We start from the raw sequence: 25000 nt of genomic DNA on the forward strand, positions 1-25000 counted from the left end.
TGAGGCTCGACTCCTGATCGATTTCGTCACCAGAGCTGACACCGGCTTCTACAGGTGCCTGGCTTCCAACGTCGTCGGGACTGCCAAACCCGCCAAAACAGCTGTCGTCGTCACTCGTGAGTTTAAATACACGTGTTTAAAATATATATACAACGCTTTTAAAACGTATTAATCAAGAGTTTCTCTCATTGAAATCTATCTCACTTGTACTCGTCCACCCAGAGGCACCAGAACCGTTGGAAGAGGAACCCTTGAGGGACGACCTCCCGAGCAGACCGTGGGCCAAGTTGGGCGGGACGGGGCGCCTCGAGTGTTTCGTGAAAGCAGCGCCGGCGCCCAATTTTCGTTGGACCGTCAATGAAGATCGAGTCTTGTTTAACAGTCGGAAATACTTCGTGAGGGGGCCGCATGTAAGGATGAGAAGCATCGTCATTAATCACTGTATTAATATGCTTCCATATTTCACCTAATGGCTCTAATTACTATGATTACAAAAGAACTAATGTTCGCGATATTATTTTCATACTTGACTTAAAGTTAACAATTTAGAATGTAAGTTACAACTGTTGAATTTCATGGAGCCTTATGCATGCACTTTAATTCTAGGAAATATCAAAGTATCCAGCAATGTTTTCAATTTATAGAGCTTTGTCTTGTCAATGTCTGACTTTGTACCACATTTCTAGATGGAAAGCAAATTATTTCTATTATTACTTCGCATGCAAAGTATCTTGTTCATCAATATGTAAAGTTATGGAGCTTTATATCAATATACTTTCCTCTCAGCTAATAGATGGGTTAGCAGAGTGGTCCTCTGTTCTGGAAATAAGGAGTGTCACAGACAAAGACTACACGACGTATACGTGCACGGCGTCGAATTACATGGGAACTCTGACCTCCAACCACACGCTCGGGCCTGCCATTCCACCCCACCAAGCTTATAACCTCAGCGTGAGTAACTCTGTGTGTAGGGTCTTCAGTTTTTTAGCTACAGATTATGAGTAACTCCATGTCTAGGGACTTCAAGGATTTTAGTTCTGGACTTATCATGAGTAACTCCCTGTCTAGGGGCTTCAAGGATTTAGTTTTGGAATATCATGAGTAACTCCATCTCTAGAGGCTTTGAGGATTAAATTTCTGAATGGTGATGAGTAATTCCAAGTTTGAGGCTTCAAGGATTTCAGTTCTGGATTGTCACGAGGAACTACAAGTCTAGGGTCCTCAAGGATTTGCTTCTGGATTATTATGAGTAACTCCATGTCTAGACTCTTCAAGGGATTCATTTCTGGATTGTCATAAATAACTCGATTCACGGGGCTTCAAGGATATCAGTTCTTGATTATTATGAACAACTCCATGTCTAGAATCTTCAAGGATCTCAGTTCTGGAGTGTTATGGGTGACCCCATTTCTAAGGTCTTCAAGTATTTTAGTTCTGGAATATCATGAGTAATCCCCTGTCAAAGGGCTCCAATTATTTTAGTTCTCGATTATCCTGAGTAATTACAAGTCTATAAGCTTCAAGGATTTCAGTTCTGGATTGTCATGAATAACTCTAGGTCTCGGAGCTTCGAGGATTTCAGTTCTGGATTATTATGAGTAACTCCATGTCTAGGGTCTTCAGGGATTTCAGTTCTGGATTGTTGTGCGTCAAGGGGCCTCGAGGATTTTAGTTCTGGATTATTATGAGTAACTCCATATCTAGGGTCTTCAAGGATTTCAGTTCTGGATAGTCACGAGTCTCGGGGCTTCGAAGATTTTAGTTCTGGATGATTATGAGTAACTCCATGTCTAGGGTCTTCAAGGATTTCAGTTCTGGATAGTCACGAGTCTAGGAGCTTCCAGGATTTTAGTTCTGGATTATTATGATTAACTCCATATCTAGGGTCTTCAAGAATTTCAGTTCTGGATTGTCATGGTCTCGGGGCTTCGAGGATTTTAGTTCTGGAATATTATGAGCAACTCCATGTCTAGGATCTTCAAGGATTTCAGTTCTGGATTGCCATGAGTATCTCCAAGTTCAGGGGCTTCAAGGATTTCAGTTCTGTATTGTCATTAGTAAAAAGTCCATTTCTGGGGTCTTCACGGATTTAGTATTGAATAATCATGGAATTATTGGTTTGCTTTTCTGGTCACCTTTTGCCTTATATCCTCTTGGTCTTGGTTTCAATCTCTACGTTTCTCATTTGTTAACTATTACACGCTTTCTAATTTACTGAATGTACTTGAAAAATAATTATCGAATGTTATGGATTTATCACGTTGTCTAAACCATCCTCATGTACAAAGATTACGTTCTGAATAGGTTGAGGTAAAACACCAGACTCTCTTTTAAACACTGCAATTAATGAAGATTTAAATCTTACTTTAAGTACGCAGTATTTTTAAGTGTCTAAAGCAAATGGAAGGCTCAAACACTATCTCCCATACATTTACCATAGTATATGTAACGATTTAAAATCCTATTAAAAAAACTTGTTTTTAATACAGTAAAACCTTTTCTCAATGAGTTTTGTTCTGAGGAAACTATGAAACCATGAATTTCCTCAGTAAAGCGATTTACTGAATCCTAGAAACCCCTTACAAACAGGTCCATATAGATAAATGAAGGAATTTACGAAGGCATCAGTTTTCATCAATTATATCAGCGAAATATTTAAACGAAAATCATTTCATCAAGGCCAAGAAACTCTCTTCCAGTTTCTTAGCTTAGCTTCTATAAATGATTAATCAAGGTGTTAATCATCTCTAACACGTTTTCCAACAGGTATCCAGTGTCATAGGTACCACGGCTATTCTCACCTGGATTCCACCGAGCCAAGGGACCACGCCCTCAGGGTATTCTCTTAGATATCGGCCGCTACACGATGAGGAATATTTAGTAAGTTACTAAGCTTCAAATGCCTTTTTAACATCGAATTTACTTTCCCTTGGTAATATTTTACGGCCAAAGGGAATTTTTATAGTGTATCTTGTGCTGGGCAGATGCACTTCTATACAATTCCCTTTGGGTGTCAGGTATTCCCAAGGTAATAAGTTGATATTAGGGAGAATTTGTTCATTTAATACTGAGGAGAGTAAAAAGTCTCTCTCTCTATATATATATATATACACACACACACACACACATATGTGTATATATATATATATATATATATATATATATATATATATATATATATGTGTATATATATATATAAATTATATATATGTGTGTATATATAAATTATATATGTATGTGTGTGTATGCGCGCATGGTTGTACACCTGTCTAATCTACAAACTAAACTCCTTTCAGCGTCAGAATGTGGAAGGCCGCGGAACCACAACGGTCCAAATCCAAGGACTGTCTCCCGGAGCCACGTACGAATTTGCTATCCGGACTTACAACAGCCAGGGTACTTCGAACTTTACGTCCCCAACGACAAAAGTCACCATACCGGGTAACGCGAATCCTTATTTCTCATTTCCGATGAAGTCATTGGGTTAAGCCTTAATGAAAAGTGTGTAAATGAAAGGTCTAGTGGAGCTTGTGTATCTGTAAATAATTATTTTTCTATGTTTATGCTTGGCCTTAGCAAACATTTGTAAACACAGTTATTATGTGAGCTGAACGCTCATATAACATTAACAACAACAAAACTGTAATAATAATATGTCTTAGTAACTAAAAACTAATTATGATTTGAACTGAACAGGTATATGCTAAAAATAAAATTGAAATATCACAAAGAGAACGTGGAGTTCAATAGTGCTTCCTCTCATAATCCGATCTAGAAACCAGAAACAATTCTTATTTACTCGTACTATGAAATTCTATGTACCTCCAAAATACATATCGCTATTAACAGACAACATTTTTAAGTAACTGAACTTCTCATGACACACCCGATTTCTCGCGCAGGCGTGGTGGAGGAAGCAGCAAGTAGCAGCAGGCAACCTCGCATGCCCCGTCTGACCCTCCTGCTAATGTCCCTGACTGGGGCAGCCCTTTTGGTCCTAAACATATCCATCATTATCTGCTTCATCAGACGCTTCGCCGTGAACAGGAATACTCCAGGTATTGCTTTTGGGTCGTTCACTTTTCATGAAATGAATACCCCAGGTACTGCTTTTGGGTCCTCCACTTTTCACATAATGAATACCCCAAGTACTGCTTCTGGGTCCTTCACTTTTCACATAATGAATACCCCAGGAATTACTTTTGGGTCCTTCACTTTTCACATAATGAATACCCCAAGTACTGCTTCTGGGTCCTTCACTTTTCACATAATGAATACCCCAGGAATTACTTTTGGGTCCTTCACTTTTCATGAAATGAATACCCCAGGTACTGCACTTGGGTCATTCACTTTTCATGAAATGAATACCCCAGGTACTGCTTTTGGGTCCTTCACTTTTCATGAAATAAATACCCCAGGTACTGCTTTGGGTCCTTCACTTTTCATGAAATGAATACCCAGGTACTGCTTTTGGGTCCTTCACTTTTCATGAAATGAATACCCAGGTACTGTCTTTGGGTCCTTCACTTTTCATGAAATGAATACCCCAGGTAATGCTTTTGGGTCCTTCACTTTTCATGAAATGAATAATCCAGATACTGCACTTGGGTCCTTCACTTGCTATACAATGAATACCCCAGGTACTGCTTTTAGGTTTTTAGGTTCTTCACTTTTCATAAAATGAACACCTCAGGTACTGTTTTGAGTCTTTCATGTTTCATAAGATGAAAATAGTAATGTTGAATAATACAGAATGAAGCAGAGAACTGTCAACTTTTGTGTGTTTTCTCAACAGCTTCTTCTTATAAAACTGCTGTTTCTGAGAATTACACACCTGCCTCAACACCTGCCATGACCACAGATGACGACGAAGAGATGAAATCAGGTGGCCCTGATAGTGTTACCACTGCGGTCCAATACCAGGTATGGGATACCTGTGGCCTAATTCATGAGTGATGATGAAACTGTTCTTTATCATTGAAATACTGGGATGATAAATCTAGCTAAGCATTCTGTCTATTACCATTTTGCATTTTCCGGGGTGGAAATTATCTCAGGGATATCTATATCATTCTCCCATTCCCAGCAAATAGTGTGTGAGTTACTTTCAGTTTTTCTTAGATATCTTTGCCTATCTTTGTTCAGACAGTTTAAAAAAACTTCAGTAACACAAAAAAATTTGGCAATAACTTGATGATTTAAATATTTTTCATTCAGTGTATCCTTTTCTTGCCTTCAGATTACTCGACAATCTTCAGAAATAAAAGATGATGGAGGTAGTCCAGGAATAACAAATATAATCCATCACTACGGCACAGATATCACAGAGACTTCTAAACCAAAAGACAAGCTGCTGCCAAACGTTCTCCCTTCTGCCCAGTTTTTCACCACCGACAGTCCAACTAACAACAGCAAAAGTGCCTTAATAAATGGTGGTCTAAACATTCGAGTCCTGTACCTTCAAATACAGAGACTGAACAAGTAAAGTACAATGACTTTGGCCCAGACAGTGCACACCAGTTAGATGACAACATATCAAAGCGGATGAGAGCAGAGGCCCAAGACATTCCAGATGTGTGCCCCAAAAGCTCAGGGTCAAGCAATTTGTTTACTCGTCAGCAGAGCCAGGAAGGTCCTTGCCAGGAGGATGACAGAGTTTCCCTGACATCGCACCAGAGCAACACTTCCTATGTTAACCTTCCTGATCAGGTGCATGGCATTGGAAGACAAACACCAGTGAATCTACATCGTCAAGACAGTACAAGTCCCACCCCAGTGGGTCTGCGAGGGCAAGACAACATGAGTCCTATCCCAGTGGGTTTACATCACCAGGACAGCATAAATCTTCCACCAAAAGGTTTGCACCACAAAGATCGAATGAGTCCTACCCTGAAAAGCTTTCAAAGGCAAGACAGTCTTAGTCCAACTCCCTCTTTGCCTCATATTCTTCCAACTTCAAATAAGCCGCATGTTCCTTCTCCGTCTGCATTCTGCCCAAATAAAACATCTCAATATGGTATGCATCAGGGGCAACAACATCAGCACACTGGACTTCAAGGATGCTTACACCAACACGGGCATCATCATGGCTTTGAAAAGCAACAACAGGGTCACAATCACCAAAATATAGAGCAGCAAGCACACCCAGAATATCACCAAAGGCTGCCAATAGAAGAGACAGAAAGCATGATTACACAATACTGCGATTCACAGCCTAGAGAGCTCCACCAAGCAGGTCCTTACTGCCACCAGCCATCGCACCCTCGGCAACACTCAGAGTTCCAGGGGCACCAAGGGCATCATCAACAAGCCTCATCAAATCAAATGCACTACCACGGGTATCAAGGTAGATCTTATCCACAGCAGCATATCCACAGTGTACCTCATAAAAACTCATCGTACAGATACCCGTCGCCTGAGCACCATCTATCAGCCCAGCACTCATCACCTCATTACCATAACTCTGTAGAAGAGTCACATTTAGAACACCCTGTGAAAGTAGCAAATGAACCTCCTAGCACTAGACACAGCCCCATTTCCCATACCCAGAGGGATTACCAGTATACAATACCCTTTAAAGAAGAGGGCTGGCGTGGAGGACACTCACAACATCCTGCTGCAGAGCAGCACCAACTGCAGTGCATTAGGGAGGAGCCAAGCAGCGACCCCTTAGGAGCAGATCCCAAATCCTATACAGCAGAAACCAGCTGTGATGATGAAGGGCAAAGGGCACACGACGAATCTTCTCATGGTAAGTCTGAATCTTGAAATAAACCCAATCAACAAGGAATAGAAATCGGGAAAAGACTTGGTGATGACCACTCACAGATGGTTGATATTGTTAACTGCATGTAAGGGGGAAAATGAGTTGGAGTTATTTTTCCATATCTGGCATTGAGTGGAGTTTCTTGTCCAGCTGAGACAGGGTGGGGATTAGCAAGAAGTCAGGGAAGAAAGATGAGTAGAGCTTAGAGTGAATGATATAGCGCAAGTTTCCATTATTCTGGTTAATTCAGACAGTTCGAGAACTTATTCAGATGCGTAGATATACTTCGATGCTTTTATGTCGTCAGAAAGTAAAACTCAGTAAAAGAATGGTATCATTCAAGATATCAACTCAATTCTGAAGTTATCAGCAAGCAATTTCCGATTCTGGATATTTCTTGAAATCACAAAATAACAGTGGAAGTAATCTTATTCACTCAGCAAGTTCATTGTTAATCTCTTACATAAAATATAAAACCTAGGGTTTTTTTTGTTTCTAAAATACGCATCGATACACACAAACATACTGCCAACTACACGCTTTCAAAAATCTATATATTTGCCCAAATAACACTCAACATCTAAAACCTTTGTACAAAGCTGGAGTATTTTTGTGTTTGGGATCAATAAAGGAGACGATGGGATACGATTGTCATATAAAAGCAATCTCCTAAAGTCCCATTTCGTAAAAATACTTTAATTTTTCTCTCTCCTCTCTCTCTCTCTCTCTCTCTCTCTCTCTCTCTCTCTCTCTCTCTCTCTCTGTGTTTTATATAGATATAGATATATATACTCACGCAAAAATATGATTAAGTATGTGTGTGAGTAAAAATATGAACAAATAATACTGATAAAAATTTCTATCTCAACAACCAAGATTCCACAAAAGCTTATTCATTTTATTTTCTTCCAGATGTGTGAAGAATCGAGGCAGTTGACAGTCAACATCTGTAAAATCTCTTCGATAACAGAAAGATTTCTTTCTCATTTTTGTACTGAATCATAAATTAACAGCATAGATTTTATTGATGAAGAATTGAACTAAAGTGTGTGTTCGTACGGAAAAATATATATATAAATATTTTAGCTGTTGTTTTCATCTCCTCTGGTTCATAAATTGTAAATTTTATTCCCAACCTAAATGAGCAGTAAATACATTACTTAAATAATATGAATAATAGCGTGATGATCTCGTAAAAAAAACTTCAAAACTCCAATAATAAGATTATGGCAAGAAATAAAAAGTAAAAACAAAAAGGAAAAAAAATCGTAAAGAATAAAAACATCCCTCACAAAATATTTATTCATTTGCATTCCCAAAATATTTTACCTGTGTTATATTCGAGCCTCCAAAAATTCTGGAAAAAAGATTCCAGGAATTTTTCTCTTGGCGTATAAACAGAATCGACGTCCGAAAGGAAGAAGAAGAAAACTTTCATTTATGCAACGGCAGGGAAAGGTCAGGATGGAAACGGCACGAGAGAGAGAGAGAGAGAGAGAGAGAGAGAGAGAGAGAGAGAGAGAGAGAGAGAGAGAGAGAGAGAGAGAGAGAGAGAGCGAGGTTTTTAGGGTAAAGAATATACCATAGACGATATTATTTCAAAACAATTACCATAGAGAGAGAGAGAGAGAGAGAGAGAGAGAGAGAGAGAGAGAGAGAGAGAGAGAGAGAGAGAGAGAGAAGTTTTTATAGTGTAAAGAATATACCATAGACGGTATTATTTCAAAACAATTACAATACCAGAGAGAGAGAGAGAGAGAGAGAGAGAGTTTTTTTAGTGTAAAGAATATACCATAGGCGATATTATTTCAAAACAATTACAATACCAGAGAGAGAGAGAGAGAGAGAGAGAGAGAGAGAGAGAGAGAGAGAGAGAGAGAGAGAGAGAGAGAGAGGTTTTTTAGTATAAAGAATATACAATAGACGATATTATTTCAAAACAATTACAATACCAGAGAGAGAGAGAGAGAGAGAGAGAGAGAGAGAGAGAGAGAGAGAGAGAGAGAGAGAGAGAGATTTTTAGTGTAAAGAATATACCATAGACATCCTTTCAAAACATTTACAATACCAAAAACAAATAATAATAATAATAATAATAATAATAATAATAATAATAATAATAATAATAAAAACAAAACAGGCTACGTGAGTGGAACAAGATAATCACAGTGGCATCTAAAACCGATCATAAAAGCTGAACAAATGTTAAAATATGCCATGACAGAACAGATGACAGTGACGTATCCAACAAAACATTTTTATGCTGTTGAAAAAAATTGAGGTTTTATTACTTCAAAGAATGATGCACAGTGATGATGCTAGTCTATTTATAGAGAAAAAAATTGTGAAATTAATTTAAAAACAGCAAAATTATTCTTGATTTATGTTGGTTTATATTTAATGACAATGATTTATAGGATGACAAAAGAACCCAGCTTGTGAACAGAGCTAATTTTTCAGTCACTTTCCAGAAAATTAGCAACTGATAAACGATTTCCAGGGTTGTGGGGCGATATCTCGCTGGGAAAAAAAAAATTTTTCCTCATTAAAAAGAAATTGGCAAATTAATAACAAAAGTGCTTCGTTAGTGGATTTACAAACAATGGGAAACCGGTTTTGTGTAAAATTTCATATTTTCCGCTTTACCTGTCATAGCGATAAAAAAATTTTAATTGATGAGAGAGAGAGAGAGAGAGAAGAGAGAATTGAGAGAGAGAGAGAGAGAGAGAGAGAGAGAGAGAGAGAGAGAGAGTCAGCTTTCTCGTTTTTGAGGCATTGCTGAAAACAAGATAAATTTAGCACCACAGTCACGTCCGTTAAGGGAACAAATGGCGACAGATCCAATTTCCAATAAAAAAACAAAAACAAAAAACATATGGAATACATCTTTCTTGAGAGACAGACACACAGACAGACAGACAGTACTACAGACAAAGACGTTAAGGAACAACCATCAATAAATTAATAGAATGTGACCTACACTACAATGTTCCAGTAAACCAGGTAATTTCTCAAAATAGGTTTTGATTCCTCAGACTTTAAGCTTCCCTCATTCGGGGTTTTCCAGACTTGCGAGGCTATCCGAGCTCCAAGGCTTCACTAATTTTGATGATTACCTGATCTCTTACTTTTCCTGACATATTCCGAGGTTTAGTGAAATCTAGATGTTTTCAGTCATCCCTATTCCTGCAGGTTCTTTTTTTTTTTTTTCTTATGAGAATTGGACCTTGCGTCTCTCTCGGAAATTAAAATAAGAGGGAAAAGTAAAAAAAGTATAACTTAGTTTAACCAGACCACTGAGCTGATTAACAGCTCTCCTAGGGCTGGCCCGAAGGATTAGATTTATTTTACGTGGCTAAGAACCAATTGGCTACCTAGCAACGGGACCTACAGCTTATTGTGGAATCCGAACCACATTATAGCGAGAAATGAATTTCTGTCACCAGAAATAAATTCCTCTTATTCTTCATTGGCCGGTCGGAGATTCGAACTCGCGGCCAACAGAATGCTAGCTGAGAACGGAACCCACTCCCCAAAGAGGAACTAGAGAGGGAAAAGTAGAAAAGCAATGTCAGAAAAAGTGTCATATTGTCTTTCATGACTTTTGAATAACCCGAAGCCTGACTTTTGAAAAACTGGAAAAAATTAAACCTTCATCCTTCTGGTTATTTCTTTGAACAAGAGAACTACAGCGTTTGAGAGGAGTGGTTTTGCTGCATCATTGGTACTTGACCTAAGTACCTGGTAGCGTTCGGATAAACGGGGTCCATCTAAACATATAGAATGCTCTCTCTCTCTCTCTCTCTTTTCGGTGTCAATGACCCATAAATTTGTAACATCAACGAATTTTGTAAATCAATTTATATTTTGTCTTCCTCTGAGACCCTTTGTCCGTCTGAACGTCTGTCTGTTTGTCTGTCTCTAAAGAGATAAAGTCTCCGTCACAACGTGTCAAGTTGGTCATTAGGCGGGAGCAGCACTTGAACACGCTCTTCTGGCACTTGTCGGCCACTTTTACCTCAGCCCGCAACATGAAGTTTTCTTTAAGGTGAACAAAAATATTATATAGACTTGGATTAAATTCTCCCCAATAAAGAGTTGATAACATGTAAATATAACGAACTGAATAAGTTTCACAACATTTTGTGTAAAAACTTGTTAAATGTTATGCAACCACTTTTTTTTTTATCTGTTTGTCTGTCACTTGTAATCATCCACCTTCACCATTATCCACTTTATGTTTCATTCTAAAACATAAACACTTCCCAACTCTCTCTTCTTCTATCTTTAGGAAATCCTTAAGAGTTACAAAAAACATACCAGGAAAATCCTTTAATATTCCAGAAAAATACAACAGAAATAAGACAAATAAAATAAGCAAAATAATGAATGAATTAAAAAAAAAATTGTTTCCCAACCCTTGATCTTCATTGTCCAAGGACAAAAGGTCACGTCAGAAACAATCAACATTTCATTTGCCAGTTTTTAACACTGGCTGAGCGGAGAATTTTTTTAATCGTCTTTGTCCATCATTTCTTATTTCTCTCAGAACTCTCATCTTCTTCATTCCATCCTCTCCTTCCCACTCCTCCTCCTCCGCCTCCATCTCCGCCTCCGCCTCCTCCTCAGCCTCCTCCTCCTCCTCCACCTCCTCCCTCTCCTCCGCCTCCTCCTCCGCCTCCTCCTCCGCCTCCTCCTCCACCTCCGCCTCCGGCCCCTCCTCCTCCACCTCCGCCGGTTCTTCTTCCTCCTCCTCCTCCTCCTCCTCCTCCTCCTCAGCCTCCCCCTCCACCTCCGTCTCCGTCTCCTCCTCCGTCCGCCTTCACCACCACCACCACCACCACCTCCACCTCCACCTCCTCCTCCTCCTCCTCCTCCTCTTATAAGTTTCATTTCTTGGATTAAGACACAAAACTCCCGAACTCATTGCTATAACCATTTTACGTCCAGTCTACGAAGTTTTGCAACTGTGGGTTCGGTCAGTACTTGGTTGCGCGACTAACAGGATATAGCAAATATTGTTGACATTCAGTTACATCAAACATCAGTGGGAAACCGTGTGGGGCCAGCAACTTCGCTCAAAATTATTTTCTCACAAAAGTACCGTAAAGCCTTCTGAAGCCAACCGATCCAAGTGGAGGGTGTATGTATGTGTATATTTATGTATATATATACGTACATACATATCTGCATATATATTATATATATAATATATAATATGTATATGTGTGTGTTATAATTGTTATAATGACAGCGCCTTATCACATCCTCGAATTCTTCATAATATTTGGATACGCTGGCATCGTGTTTATTGCAGATACACATGTGTAAATAAAAAAAATATTGACTAGCAGATTCTATATATACATACACGCATACATTGATTTATATATGTATATATATATATAAACATATATGTATATGTGTATATATATATACATATATTTATATATATACATACATTATTTCCGAGGTAGAGCGAATTGGATATTAAAGGACGTTTGTAGCTTACTGATTGTATATGAATCACGGTGATGTGATAAAAAGTCATAATATGGCTGCGTGCGACAAGCGCATTACACGGTCAACATGGTAGAGGTGGGTGGATATCGTCTCCAAATACAAACACCTGAGTTCGACGGGTGATTTGTACATGGGAGCCGATATCCACTTACACCTCACTTGTGGCCGATTGGGTTAATGCGTCCACTGTAGTCCTGAGTTCCTGTCCATCGCTGGTTAGAGCCCACGGGACGGCGTACGTATTATCAACTAAAAAATCCCCCTTCGGTAACATATATGAAAATATATTATTTCCGAGGTAGAGCGAATTGGATATTAAAGGACGTTTGTAGCTTACTGACTGTATATGAATCACGGTGATGTGATAAAAAGTCATATACATACATATATATATATATATATACATATATATATATATATATAATATATTATATATATTTTTATCTTACCCTTTCTTGTACTATTTCAAATAACCAGAGAGAGAGAGAGAGAGAGAGAGAGAGAGAGAGAGAGAGAGAGAGAGAGAGAGAGAGAGAGAGAGAGCATTTTTACCCCGTTCATTACGCGAAAAATCTTTTCTTGTTCCACAGTGTTGTTCCGTTCTAGAATTCAAAACACGCTTCTCGGATTCTCATGTTTATTCAGATCTGACCTAATTCTATTTACGCTTACTCTGGTTTCCAAAACTTGACTCCATATTAAGTAAAACGTGTCTGTATTAATATGTATTTTTTCCGGTATATTTGGTGGGGAGTCTCTATTCAGTTATACATGCGAAATTTGAGATTATTATCACAATAATAATAATAATAATAATAATAATAATAATAATAATAATAATAATAATAACAACAATAATAATAATAATAATAATAATAATAATAATAATAATAATAATAATAATAATTATTATTATTATTATTATTATAATTATTATTATTATTATAATTTAACATACTACACAATGTAATTTTAATAACTCCACAATGTCCTCTTAACTGCAAGATTTATTCACACTTTTTGGATACGCTTTTAACTACAAACCGTGAGATCCAAATGAAAAACCAAATGAAGAAATTTTGACACGGGTTAGAACCCTGCCCAGGATCAGAAATTTTCATTTGTATCTTAGGCTTTGCATCGACAAATCTATCCAAAAAGTGCGAAGAAATCGAGAGGTCATTTCGGTTGCTTGCGTACCTGGTAAGAAAGTGACTAGCAGATCTTTCCCTTTTGGCCGCAGCATAAGAAAAAATTAAACCCAAATCAAAATGGATTTTTAAAACCCTCAGTCCATTTGCCACAGACACACACGACTGGGTTCGACTCCACCTGGCGGTGATAATGGATTCCTTAATCACTTCCGGTTCTGCAGATTTACCTGACCTGAGCCCACCTCAGTCGGCCTGAGGGAAGTCGGAATGGCACACGAGATAACCGGAATTTCGTCGAACAATGCGTGTCGAATTGTAAGCCAGATGATTCATAATATTTCTGGGTTTTGAGGAATTTGTTCACACACACACACACACACATATATATATATGTATATATATATATATATATATATATATATATATATATATATATATATATATATATATATATATATATATATATATATATATATATATATATATATATAATTACTAAACAGGCAACAGAAAACATAATTCTATCTTTGCCTCTTATAGAAATAACCAACGAACTAAACTAGGCTGCCAAAAAAGTGCTTCGTTTTCAGTCACTGAATAATGTCTCTCTCTCTCGTACACTGAGAGAAAAGACATCACTAGTGATGGAGAGCTTTCTCTTCTCGAAAGCATCGCAAGAAAGTGATCGAGACTCCAGTTATTGCAGAGGAAGAGTCCCAAGACCTTCTGAGGGTCTTTGTGTCTTCGCAGACTGTTGCTTGGTAGTAAGTCAGAGTTCTGCTCAGAATTGGCTTTCTTTTACATTTTGTTTTAGTTTAGTATCTGCAAGAAGGATATAGTTCACGAATGAGGAGAAATAATATATAATCAACCACTACATCTTGATTTAATTACATCTTTGCAATGTGGACGACAAAATCAAACTCTGATTACATGCCGAAGTCTTCATTCATTTACGTTATCGAGACGAATCATTTTCTTTCAAGAAAACTGCTCCTCAAAAAGAAATAAAAACGTGATGAAAATCAGGGTTTTTTTTTATGTGTTAGTTGCGACATTAAGTAAGATTTCCTTTTACTTGTTCGCTAGAATTTACTGGAATAAAAAAAAAGCTATTTCAACTGAACGCTCAGAATAACCTCAGGTTTAATGAGACACTACATAGGATTTAATGACGTCTCCATCCGGAGAGGAAAACCGTGGACTGGAATTGTATTTGGACACAAGAAAAAAAAATGTAAATGCGATAACAACCCTGAATATATCAAGTAAAGAAAACGAAAATTAATCTTTTTTCAAAATATTCCATTAAATCTTCAATAATATTCCTTTTAAAACTCTGAAATCGAATATGTAAATCAAATAGAACAGTAGGAATTAAAAGTCAAAATTAACTCGAAATTGTACACCATTTCCTGCTAACTTCCAACATCTTTAATTTCCTCATGCCATCCTTAGTGAAGAGGAATAATTAAGGGCTAATTTGGCGTTAACTTCTTCAGGCCGAAAGTTAATCTTCGATCGGAATTGGGACCTCATTCTAATACTCGTCGGCGCTAATTTCGTATCCCTTGAGAGAGAGAGAGAGAGAGAGAGAGAGAGAGAGAGAGAGAGAGAAATACGTATGTGTGTGTGTGTGTGTGTGTGTAGTTCAGTGAGGGCAGGGGAAAGAAGAATGATGTAAAAATCGTTTGAAAACCAAGAACAATATCAGTACGGGGAAACAAAAACTTCAGAAATACTTCCAAGTAAAAGTAAAATGGTATAAGTGTAAGATGAAAAATGAATAACTGATGAGTTGGGCTCTATATGTATCACCTTACAGCTCTGTAGCTGCAGCTATTTAAGCAGAATCAGAGAATGAACGTGAATAAGAAAAGTGCCCTACACTGTCAAATCGGGGAGGTGTGTTCCTCCTTTTACTCAAAGTCGTGATGTATTCTTTGTTAAGAGTTGGCTCCCTTTTCTGCTTAACTGGTAGTTGAATGATTACAAGGTCATGTCAGTGAAGGGAAATGGTGTACCACCTTGATCAGCTAACGCTATGAATCTTAAAACGCTCCTTAGAAGCCGTCGTGACGGTTTAAGGTTTTTTTCCATGACCTAACTCTGGAATATAAGGAAGGAAAATGTACATTATTTTAAATAAAAATAATGAATTACTTTCATTTAAAGGCTGTAGGTTGAGTGTGAGAAAGTCAGTTCCATCTCCAAGAGGCTTGTGCTCGATGAAGAAAGGCAAGATCTGCATTATTCATTTTTGACCCTGTTAGTCTTTAGAACAGAAAGACCATTCCCTGTGATGATTCTGACCAGACCAGCTTACCTGATTGAAATTTACCTACATAGATAAATATATACTGTGGAAAAATTGCATTAGAAGGAACGTTCTGCATTGAGAGTACTTGTGTTTCCAGCAGGACATTTACTGAGTGTATAATTTTTAGTTAATTTCTTAATATATCTGTTTAAGTTTGCACTGAGTTTATTTAGGCAATCCTAGATTATTCTTTTAACATCCAGATATTTTGCAACAGGTTAACTGAAGTAATCAATAAAATAATACTTAATTTACTCTTTAGAGAACTCGGACTTTGATTACTGACTGTAATTTAAGAACCTATGCCTGACCCCTAGTAGACCTATAGCTAATAATTATGGATTAAATATACTGTGAAACTTACCGATAAATAAAACCAATTTATTTAAAAGTATCTTCGACTGAGGCTCGTTTACTAACCCCCCTTCTCTCTCTCTCTCTCTCTCTCTCTCTCTCTCTCTCTCTCTGTTAAAATTTTGCAATTTCACATCACATCCAGGACGAGATGTATGAAATGCAGAAATAAAAATTGCCTGCTCCGAGAGAAAAAAGAAAAAACATTTACTTTTTCGCAACAGCAGCATCACAGCCATTAACTCGAAGTATTATTCGAAAGCAACGTTGCTGAAACGGCCTTTTGTTTTTAGAACTATTACGGAAAGAACAGGTTTTGATTGACCTCTTTTGAAATAAAAATAAGCGAAAGGGTTTCGTGCAGCATCTATTTTTTTTTTATAAAGCGACGCTACAAAACAAGAGGTTTATAGACGAGGGCGAACGAGTTTGGTATCGAGAGAATGCAGACAAAATTAACGAATGAATAAAGACAAGGTATTTCATGTACTGAACATGTTTGCAATAACTATGTAAAATTTACTGGACGCTTCATAGGAGTGACATAACAAAGGAGTGAAACCCCTGATATAAATTTCAAAGGAGTGACAACCATCCAACTATCCAACCAGTATTTAAAATATGTCAGCAATTCAGTGGGTTTAGTTTTTTTAAAATAAAATCTTAATAATTTAATAATTTCTATAATTTTTGGTTAGTGTCACTTCATCGTTATGGCACTCCCATAAAATGCCACTCCTTTATACGGTATTTATGTCACTCCTTTGTTATGTCACCCCTGTGAAATGTCACTCCTATGAAATGTCACTCCTTTAATACGGTATTTATGTCACTCCTTTGTTATGTCACTCCAATGAAATGTCACTCCTTTAATACGGCATTTATGTCACTCCTTTGTTATGTCGCTCCAATAAAATGTCACTCCTTTAATACGGTATTTATGTCACTCCTTTGTTATGTCGCTCCAATAAAATGTCACTCGTTAAATACGGTATTTATGTCACTCCTTTGTTATGTCACTCCTTTAATACGGTATTTATGTCACTCCTTTGTTATGTCACCCCGAAGAAATGTCACTCTTTTAATACGGTATTTATGTCACTCCAATGAAATGCCACTCTTTTAATACGGAATTTCCTTGGTTACGTCACTCCTTTAATACGGTATTTGCTCTGTCACTCCTATGAAATGTCACTCCTTTAATACGGTATTTATGTCACTCCTTTGTTATGTCACTCCTATGAAATGTCACTCTTTTAATACGGTAGTTATGTAACTCTTTTAATACGGTATTTATGTCACTCCTTTAATACGGTATTTATATCACTCCTTTGTTGTGTCACTCCTTATGAAATGTCACTCCCGTAATACGGTAATCATGTCACCCCTTTGTTAGGTCACTCCTATGAAACGTCACCCTTTGAATACGGTATTTATGTCACTCCTTTGTCACGTCACTCCTTCGATACAGACCCCGCAATGTCATTGCTGAGAGAACTTTTTGCTTAAATGAAAATGTATAATTTTCCAGGTTTCATTTCGAGTTAAAACTCATGTATGCAATATCCGCTTGTTCAGTTTTGACTTGTATTTATTATCTGGCTTCGTAAATAAAGTATTTGAACTCAAGTCCCGGGTGAAACTAAAGACTCTGGCTACGAAAGCTATAATCAAGAATTCTAAGTTTTTGATAATGGCAGACGAGAAATAATAATAATAATAATAATAATAATAATAATAATAATAATAATAATAATAATAATAATAATAATAATAATAAAGGTTTTACAACTCATGGAAGGATTTAGGAGTATTCTGAGAATTTAATTGATGTTTCTAAAAAATTGCTGATGTCTTTTTACGTCTTTTAGAAAATACGTATCCATATTCTAAGCATAAACGAATATTACTTTTAAACTGAGCTCTAACAACCCTAATGTCGTCCACAAAAAAATAACTTTTACTAAAATTCTACAACTGCCTCTGATGTTATTATAATTTAGAAGCGAACCTCTCACCATACTAAAATGGCGACGTCAAGGGTTTTCAGGTTAAAAAAGAAAATTATTACCTTCCAGAAAGCCCGTTCCATTAATAAAACATCTAAAAGGAATTTCATATTCTGAGTAATAAAATTATCATCTGGCTTAGCAACTGTTTGCTCTCCTACCTTGGAAGTCTTTTTGGAACACCATTAAGTAATATTCTATTGCGACAAAATATTTTCCTTATCAGAGAGAGAGAGAGAGAGAGAGAGAGAGAGAGAGAGAGAGAGAGAGAGAGAGAGAGAGAGAGAGAGAGAGAGGCGGGCGGGGGGATTAAATAAGAGAAACAGAGCAAGAACATTATCAATAAGCTCAGAGATACGTTACAGAATATTATTTACTTAATTTACTGTAAACAGCTTTTAAATAGAGAAACACACATATAGTCCTGTATAAAGTACATATAGTTACAATACCAATTTTACCAAATATCATTTCCTTAGTGCAAATGACATTAAATTCAACAGAATCCATCCCTCATGCTATGAACGTGAAGAATAAACAAATCAAAATAAAAAAAATACCGGTTACAGAACACCGAATCACAATTGCTACTTTTCCATTCAGCAAGAATTTTAATATCAACAATTTTATTTATGATATTTCAGATCTCACAAACAAAACTATTGTTTGTTATAGCCGAAAGAAATAATTTCGAGTCCATGTGAAACTAAAGGCTTTTTATTGCTAGTTTCAAAGGATGTTTTCCTTTGATAATTTTTGAAGAGCGCGCGTAATAATCATCTGTAACAAGAGACATCTTCATATTTTACTTATATCAAAACATTTCAAACCGCGGTTAGAGAGCAAGTAGTCATCACTGACCATAAACTCTACTTTACATCACGCAGGAGTTACGACGACAAGGGAAACGAGGCAGACACATTGTAAGATAGACTTAATTTCCACAGTGGCCGTCTAGATTACGAAGAAAATTAATCACGAAAGACCATTGTCTTTCATAGTGAGCTTCCCCATGTGTCCGTAAGGGTACAACGTGAAGATATGAGCCATTTCTAGAGCTGTGCCTTGGTTTGTATTAATTTTTGAAACATCGGTGTATAAGCACGCACACACACACACACAGAGAGAGAGAGAGAGAGAGAGAGAGAGAGAGAGAGAGAGAGAGAGAGAGAGAGAGAGAGAGATTCACCGTAATGGAACGGAACGGTGTAACATTGTATAATGGCTCATCAACGCTATTTTTATGTTGTTCCTGATAATGGATTTTTACGAAATTCTCACTTGATACTTTAACAAATTTCACATTAATTTAGTACTTTATGCACTAATAAAATTAATTCTATACATAGTTTTATCTAAAAATAAACAGATAATTTAATACAATAGTTATAAATTGAATGTCAATCATCATGTCACCATTAAAATATCCAGTTCTGAACTACGAAATCTTATTATTTATAGAAAAAGTCCTCTTATTTTCCATTGAGGAGAAAAATGGAAGACCATATTTTTTATACAACATAAGATAATGTGAGCTTTTTATAGGGATGCATAATGCATTTTAAAAACGCTGTCATTCAAGAGACAGATAATGCAATTTTCAATCTCATTAATCGGTGAGAAAAAGTTTTTAATTTTTTTTATTAAAACAAACTCGATTTTCTTCTACACAGAATGAGAAGAGATTCGGATGAGTCGGTGACACAAGTAACGTTTCCAAATTAAACAAGTAAAAAATGCGCCGAAGTTTTCTTGGCGCAATCGAGTTTTTTGTACAGCGTCTAATTAAGGCCACCAAAAATAGATCTATCTTTCGATGGTCTCGGTATAATGCTGTATGAGCAGCGGCCCATGAAACTTTGACCACGGTCCGGTAGTGGCCTATCCTAAATAGTTGTCAGAAGCACAATTATGGATAACTTTAACCTTGAATAAAATAAAAACTACTGAGGCTAGAGGGCTGCAATTTGGTATGTTTGATGAGTGGAGGGTGGACGATCAACATACCAATTTGCAACCCTCTAGCCTGAGTAGCTTTTAAGCTCTGAGGGCGGACAGAAAAAGTGAAGACGGAAAAAAGTGCGGACAGAATAAAGTGCGGACGGGCAGACAAAGCCGGCACAATAGTTTTCTTTTACAGAAAACTAAAATGGACTGAGAAGGATTATGGCAAAGTAACGCTTTAAAGTCTGACATACACTACGTAGAATATATTCTGTAAAAAACAAAAGGCTCGAATGACGTAATACTCTTGCGTAACGGCGGAAAATGTTGAAGGAAAACTAAGAATAAACTTTTATGAAGTTGAGGTTAATTTCTCCTGTCAAAGGTTGACCTCTCATCTTGACAATAAAATTCCCAGGAAGGTTTACGGTGATATAGATTCTTGAATGTACTTGTTTAAGGTATGGTTTTTTCCGACCATTGAAATGTTTAAATTGTGACTGTGTATGTGTTAACTAGATCCACTAAGCCTTTTTTTTTTTTAATAAAAGAACACTTTCTTCTTTTACCATTTCTACTGTCGTGATTATCTTGTTATTGAATTGCATTGAATTGAATTGAATACAGAATTTAGGCCAAAGGCCACGCACTTGGACCCATGAGGTCATTCAGCGCTGAAATGGAAATTGCCAGTAAAAGGTTTGAAAGGTGTAACGGGAGAAAAACCTCGCTGTTGCACTATGAATCAATTGTTAGGAGAGAGTGGAAAGTAAGATGGAAGAAAAAGAATATGAAAGGAGGTATAGTAAAAGGAATGAAAGTGGTTGAAGCTAGGGGCCGAAGGGACGCTGCAAAGGACCTTAATTAATGCCTACAGTGCACCGCATGAGGTGCAATGACGATACTACCCCTTTACGGAGATTATCATTGTTGTTCATATTCAGTTACTGGAATTAATATCCTTATTATCAAGTGTCGACGTTATTATGATACCGTTGGACTTGGAAAAATTCCAAGTGTTCAAAAAAATCGAATCTCATGGCAAGATCAGTAGTGATCTATTCCATTTAAGGAAGGCATCATGTACAGAAATTATAAAAAGTACAAAAAATAAAAGACCACTTTTGCTCACCATGCCAACCTTAATTCAAGCCACGGAAAAGATGAATTTATTATTTCAAGAAAAATGCAGTCGATTATTCTATTGTCCCCTTCTACCGGAGAATTAAAAATTTCCAATTTAGAAATAACGCAACATTCTCTTCTGGTCCGATTCTGAAATGGAAAATTTGAGGAAATCAGTCCATACGTCGGCCACCACCAGTGACGTAGCTAGCATTCCATCAGTGTGGGGCCTGGGTGGGGCTAACGTATTTTTTGGGGAGCCAAAGAAAATTACAAAAATCTAATATACCAGTTCTGTAATTAGTAAAATATACTGTTCACGAATGTAAAATCCACGTGAATGGAGAAAAATAATAGCACTGGTAATTAGCAAATTTGTATTTGAAACTATAGAGCTCAATTTTCAATTAATTTTCAACTCTTACTCTATGCAAATGTATCAAATACTGTAAGGATTAAAGTTTAGCTTTAAAGGGAATTTCAACTCAGGGGGGCCAGTGGGGGAACCAAGCATCTGGGTCCACCCCTGGACCCCCATAACGACGCCACCAGTCATCAGGTAGATATTAATGAATACGAACTCTATTCATACACAACAACATATTCCTCGCTGTATAATGATTCATTTTTCAACTGCACGAAGGTCATCATTATCCCTGTCATTACCGCTCTATCTTCTACCGTCACTACATCCGAAAAAATGGCCGGGATCACCAGCGCCTATTCAGTCCCCAACGGAAATAATTTTAAAATGGGGTTACGTCGACCTCTCTCCACTTATCTTCAGGGACTTCGGATATAAAACGTCGCCTTTTCATTCTGAGCGAGCAGAATTCGGTCTGTGGATTCTGGACAATGCTAAAAAGAGTGAAAAATTCATTAATGATTCGCATGGAAGGGAAACCTCGCGATGGGTGCAGTCTAAGGGTCCTGGAAAAAATGAAAAGTTTAACAGATTCTGCCGATATCTTTCTTTGGGTGTTAATAATCGCAGGAAACTTATAAAAATATAATATCGGGTTGTTCTAGAGCTATTTTAATGAGCTATAAAACTTTTACAATCATTTTTAGTTTTCTGTAAAAGAAAATTATTGTGCCGGCTTTGTCTGTCCGTCTGCACTTTATTCTGTCCGCCCTCAGATCTTAAAAACTACTCAGGCTAGAGGGCTGCAAATTGTTATGTTGATCATCAACCCTCCAACCATCAAACATACCAAATTGCAGCCCTCTGGGGTCAGTTGTTTTTATTTTATTTTAGGTTAAAGTTAGCCATAATCATGCTTCTGGCAACGATATAGGATAGGCCACCACCGGGCCGTGGTTAAAGTTTCATGGGCCGCGGCTCATACAGCACTACTGTATACCGGGACCTATTTTCGTTGGCCTTGATTATACGCTGTAGCGGCTGTACAGAAAACTCGTTTGCGCCGAGGAAACTTCGGCGCATTTTTTACTGAATAGTTTACGTGATTACTTCCTTACCTTTGGGCTAAAAGGCTGGAAGGTTACATGCACAGATTCAAAGTGAACCGCCTCTGGGCTAAATTCACGAAATCTGGGTAAGGAACCACTCACTTGCTTAAATTATTTCACATGGAAATTATACATACTGTTTTGAGTTACTAAATGAGTATTAAGGTTTTAATTTTTCATATTTCACAAAGATAACTCCAAAGTTCATTTGATGGCATATCCTACTTACTAATGCATTTGATGAAACATAGTTTCTTAAGCAAGCCGCAAGGTTTTTAAACTATTTGAGTCTACAAAAATATCTGAGTCTATTAAAATATAAATTATTAATGTAATCTTAAATATTTCAAGAATTGTTTCCATAGACCAGCAAAGTTTTTCACCGAATTATGGTGTACAAAATTTCACTACAATAACCTATCAATTTTCCTTCATTCTCTACCCACCCATTTTCATAAATGTGAAAAGAGAAATAAGCCATTAAAAAAAGGATGTAGCATTTAATTAGGAGCAAATATAATAACATGACAAAATACAAAACCAATGAAAAAAACACGAAGAGACAGCAATGATAATTTCTTTTCGGTAAGAGAATGGAAATCATAGTCTGATGAATACTGGCAATCAAATTTCTCTTGTAATAAAACGTTAAGGATAAATATAAAAATATAATGAAAAGTATTTTGTCCTTTTTTGACAGTTAATCTAAAAACAGAAGAGAAAATGAATATTTCCGAATCAATGAACTGCACGATTTCCAGATGGACCTTTGAACCATGAAAAAGAAAAATTAGTTGACAACCGAAAAATTCGTCCCTTTGTTAAGGAGTTTTAAAACCGTCGAGGTTTGGCAATACGTTAAAATTTTTGTATTTTTCTGTTCATGAAATACTGGACGTTATAGTTTTATTACAGAAGCCCAACTAAAATCTAACTTTTACTTATGAAACTCGAGGCACTGACGAGAGTTTCAGGCGAAGAATGAATAAAACGAAGAGAAAAAATTGTCTGGAAAATATATTGAAACCGAAAAGGAAATTTCGGTCTGACATTTTTCATTATGTGAAGAGAACTTCTCTTCTTTCTTCCAATACTTTTATCATGACTTTTCAGGCAGCTTCGGAATAATTTTATCTCGTAAAGTAAAATTACGCCGGGCGTACTGTTTTGCTTTTGTTGTCTTCAGTCATAATAGGAAACAATTCGTGTCAATAAAAGACTCCTAATAATAAAACTAAAAGAAATGGTCTCATTCACTATTAAAAAAAAATAGCACTCCCAAAAATATAAGTTTTTCATTCATACCATTCAATTCTTTAAATTTCATTCACTGCATTACAGGTACATTGTACTTCGTTTTAAAGGTTTTGAGGCCGCTAATGAGAAGCAGAGGCAAGGTTCAGGTCATTTCCCCCTCGAATAGTGTCCCATGGAAAGTATTATACACAAATATCATCAGCCCCAAACCCCCATTCAACCCATGTAAGGACCTTGGGGGAATCAGGAAATGGCCGCTGATAACACAGTAGGTAGACCAATGGTAAGGTCATGTTGCCAGCAAAAATCTATGAAGCCCAGAGTGGGATTCGAATTTGGGACGAATAAAATTATGACGAAATGCCTCAGGCCTCACAAATTTTCAATGAATAATAAATTACACACACACACACACACACACATATATATATATATATATATATATATATATATATATATGTGTGTGTGTGTGTGTGTGTGTGTGTGTAAGTGCTGAACATTTATATGTACAGTATTTATAGACACAGCCAAAGTGTTAGTTAGGTGTGACTAAATATCCCCTGATATTAGAAAAGAATTGTCAATTCGTTCTCAGTGACCACCTGATACTAATATGAGATATCATATATTCCTTTAAAAAGGAGATATTAGAAATATCATATGTCATGTCAAGCCATTACCGTCCGCTGACGCGCAGCTCTTAAGCCCTAGCTTGAACGTAAACAAACCAAAAGCTTCTTCTTCCAAGTCAGATCCTCCTAAACCCCTGGTCATTAGCTGGACTTCCTCCGGAGATATTTTGAGAGTCGCAGACCTTCTCTCTCTCTCTCTCTCTCTCTCTCTCTCTCTCTCTCTCTCACTTACTCAGCTGCGAGTCTCCAAAGAAGGAAATGTCTGAAAAGAATCACGAAAATAAAGACGGGAAGATAACAGGGTCCTTTTCAGTGGTCAGATAGTCAACGAGGTGGTTGATCAGCCACTTACCAATAATATGACCTTGAAGGTCTCTCGGGAGTTTTCTTTGAAGGATGACGTTACTCACTTTATCAAAACTGTATCTAAATTCGATGTAACA

At 37.0% G+C, this 25000-nt stretch overlaps 1 protein-coding gene across 1 annotated transcript in view; it reads left to right on the plus strand.

Moving 5' to 3' along the window:
• The window catches only part of LOC136855098 (nephrin-like), a 31086-nt gene extending 23235 nt beyond the window's left edge, over positions 1 to 7851 (plus strand). The window contains exons 11-19 of the mRNA XM_067131928.1: positions 1 to 116; positions 223 to 410; positions 787 to 951; positions 2767 to 2880; positions 3297 to 3441; positions 3903 to 4058; positions 4796 to 4923; positions 5240 to 6751; positions 7679 to 7851. The exon at positions 1 to 116 is cut by the window's left edge and continues 30 nt beyond it. Of these exons, the coding sequence (XP_066988029.1) occupies positions 1 to 116; positions 223 to 410; positions 787 to 951; positions 2767 to 2880; positions 3297 to 3441; positions 3903 to 4058; positions 4796 to 4923; positions 5240 to 5485 (1258 nt within the window). The 3' untranslated portion in view covers positions 5486 to 6751; positions 7679 to 7851. The remainder of the gene's footprint in view (positions 117 to 222; positions 411 to 786; positions 952 to 2766; positions 2881 to 3296; positions 3442 to 3902; positions 4059 to 4795; positions 4924 to 5239; positions 6752 to 7678) is intronic.
• The last annotated feature ends 17149 nt before the right edge of the window (positions 7852 to 25000 follow it).

Source organism: Macrobrachium rosenbergii, chromosome 30, assembly GCF_040412425.1.
Source record: "Macrobrachium rosenbergii isolate ZJJX-2024 chromosome 30, ASM4041242v1, whole genome shotgun sequence".
Taxonomy (NCBI): Eukaryota; Metazoa; Arthropoda; class Malacostraca; order Decapoda; family Palaemonidae; genus Macrobrachium; species Macrobrachium rosenbergii.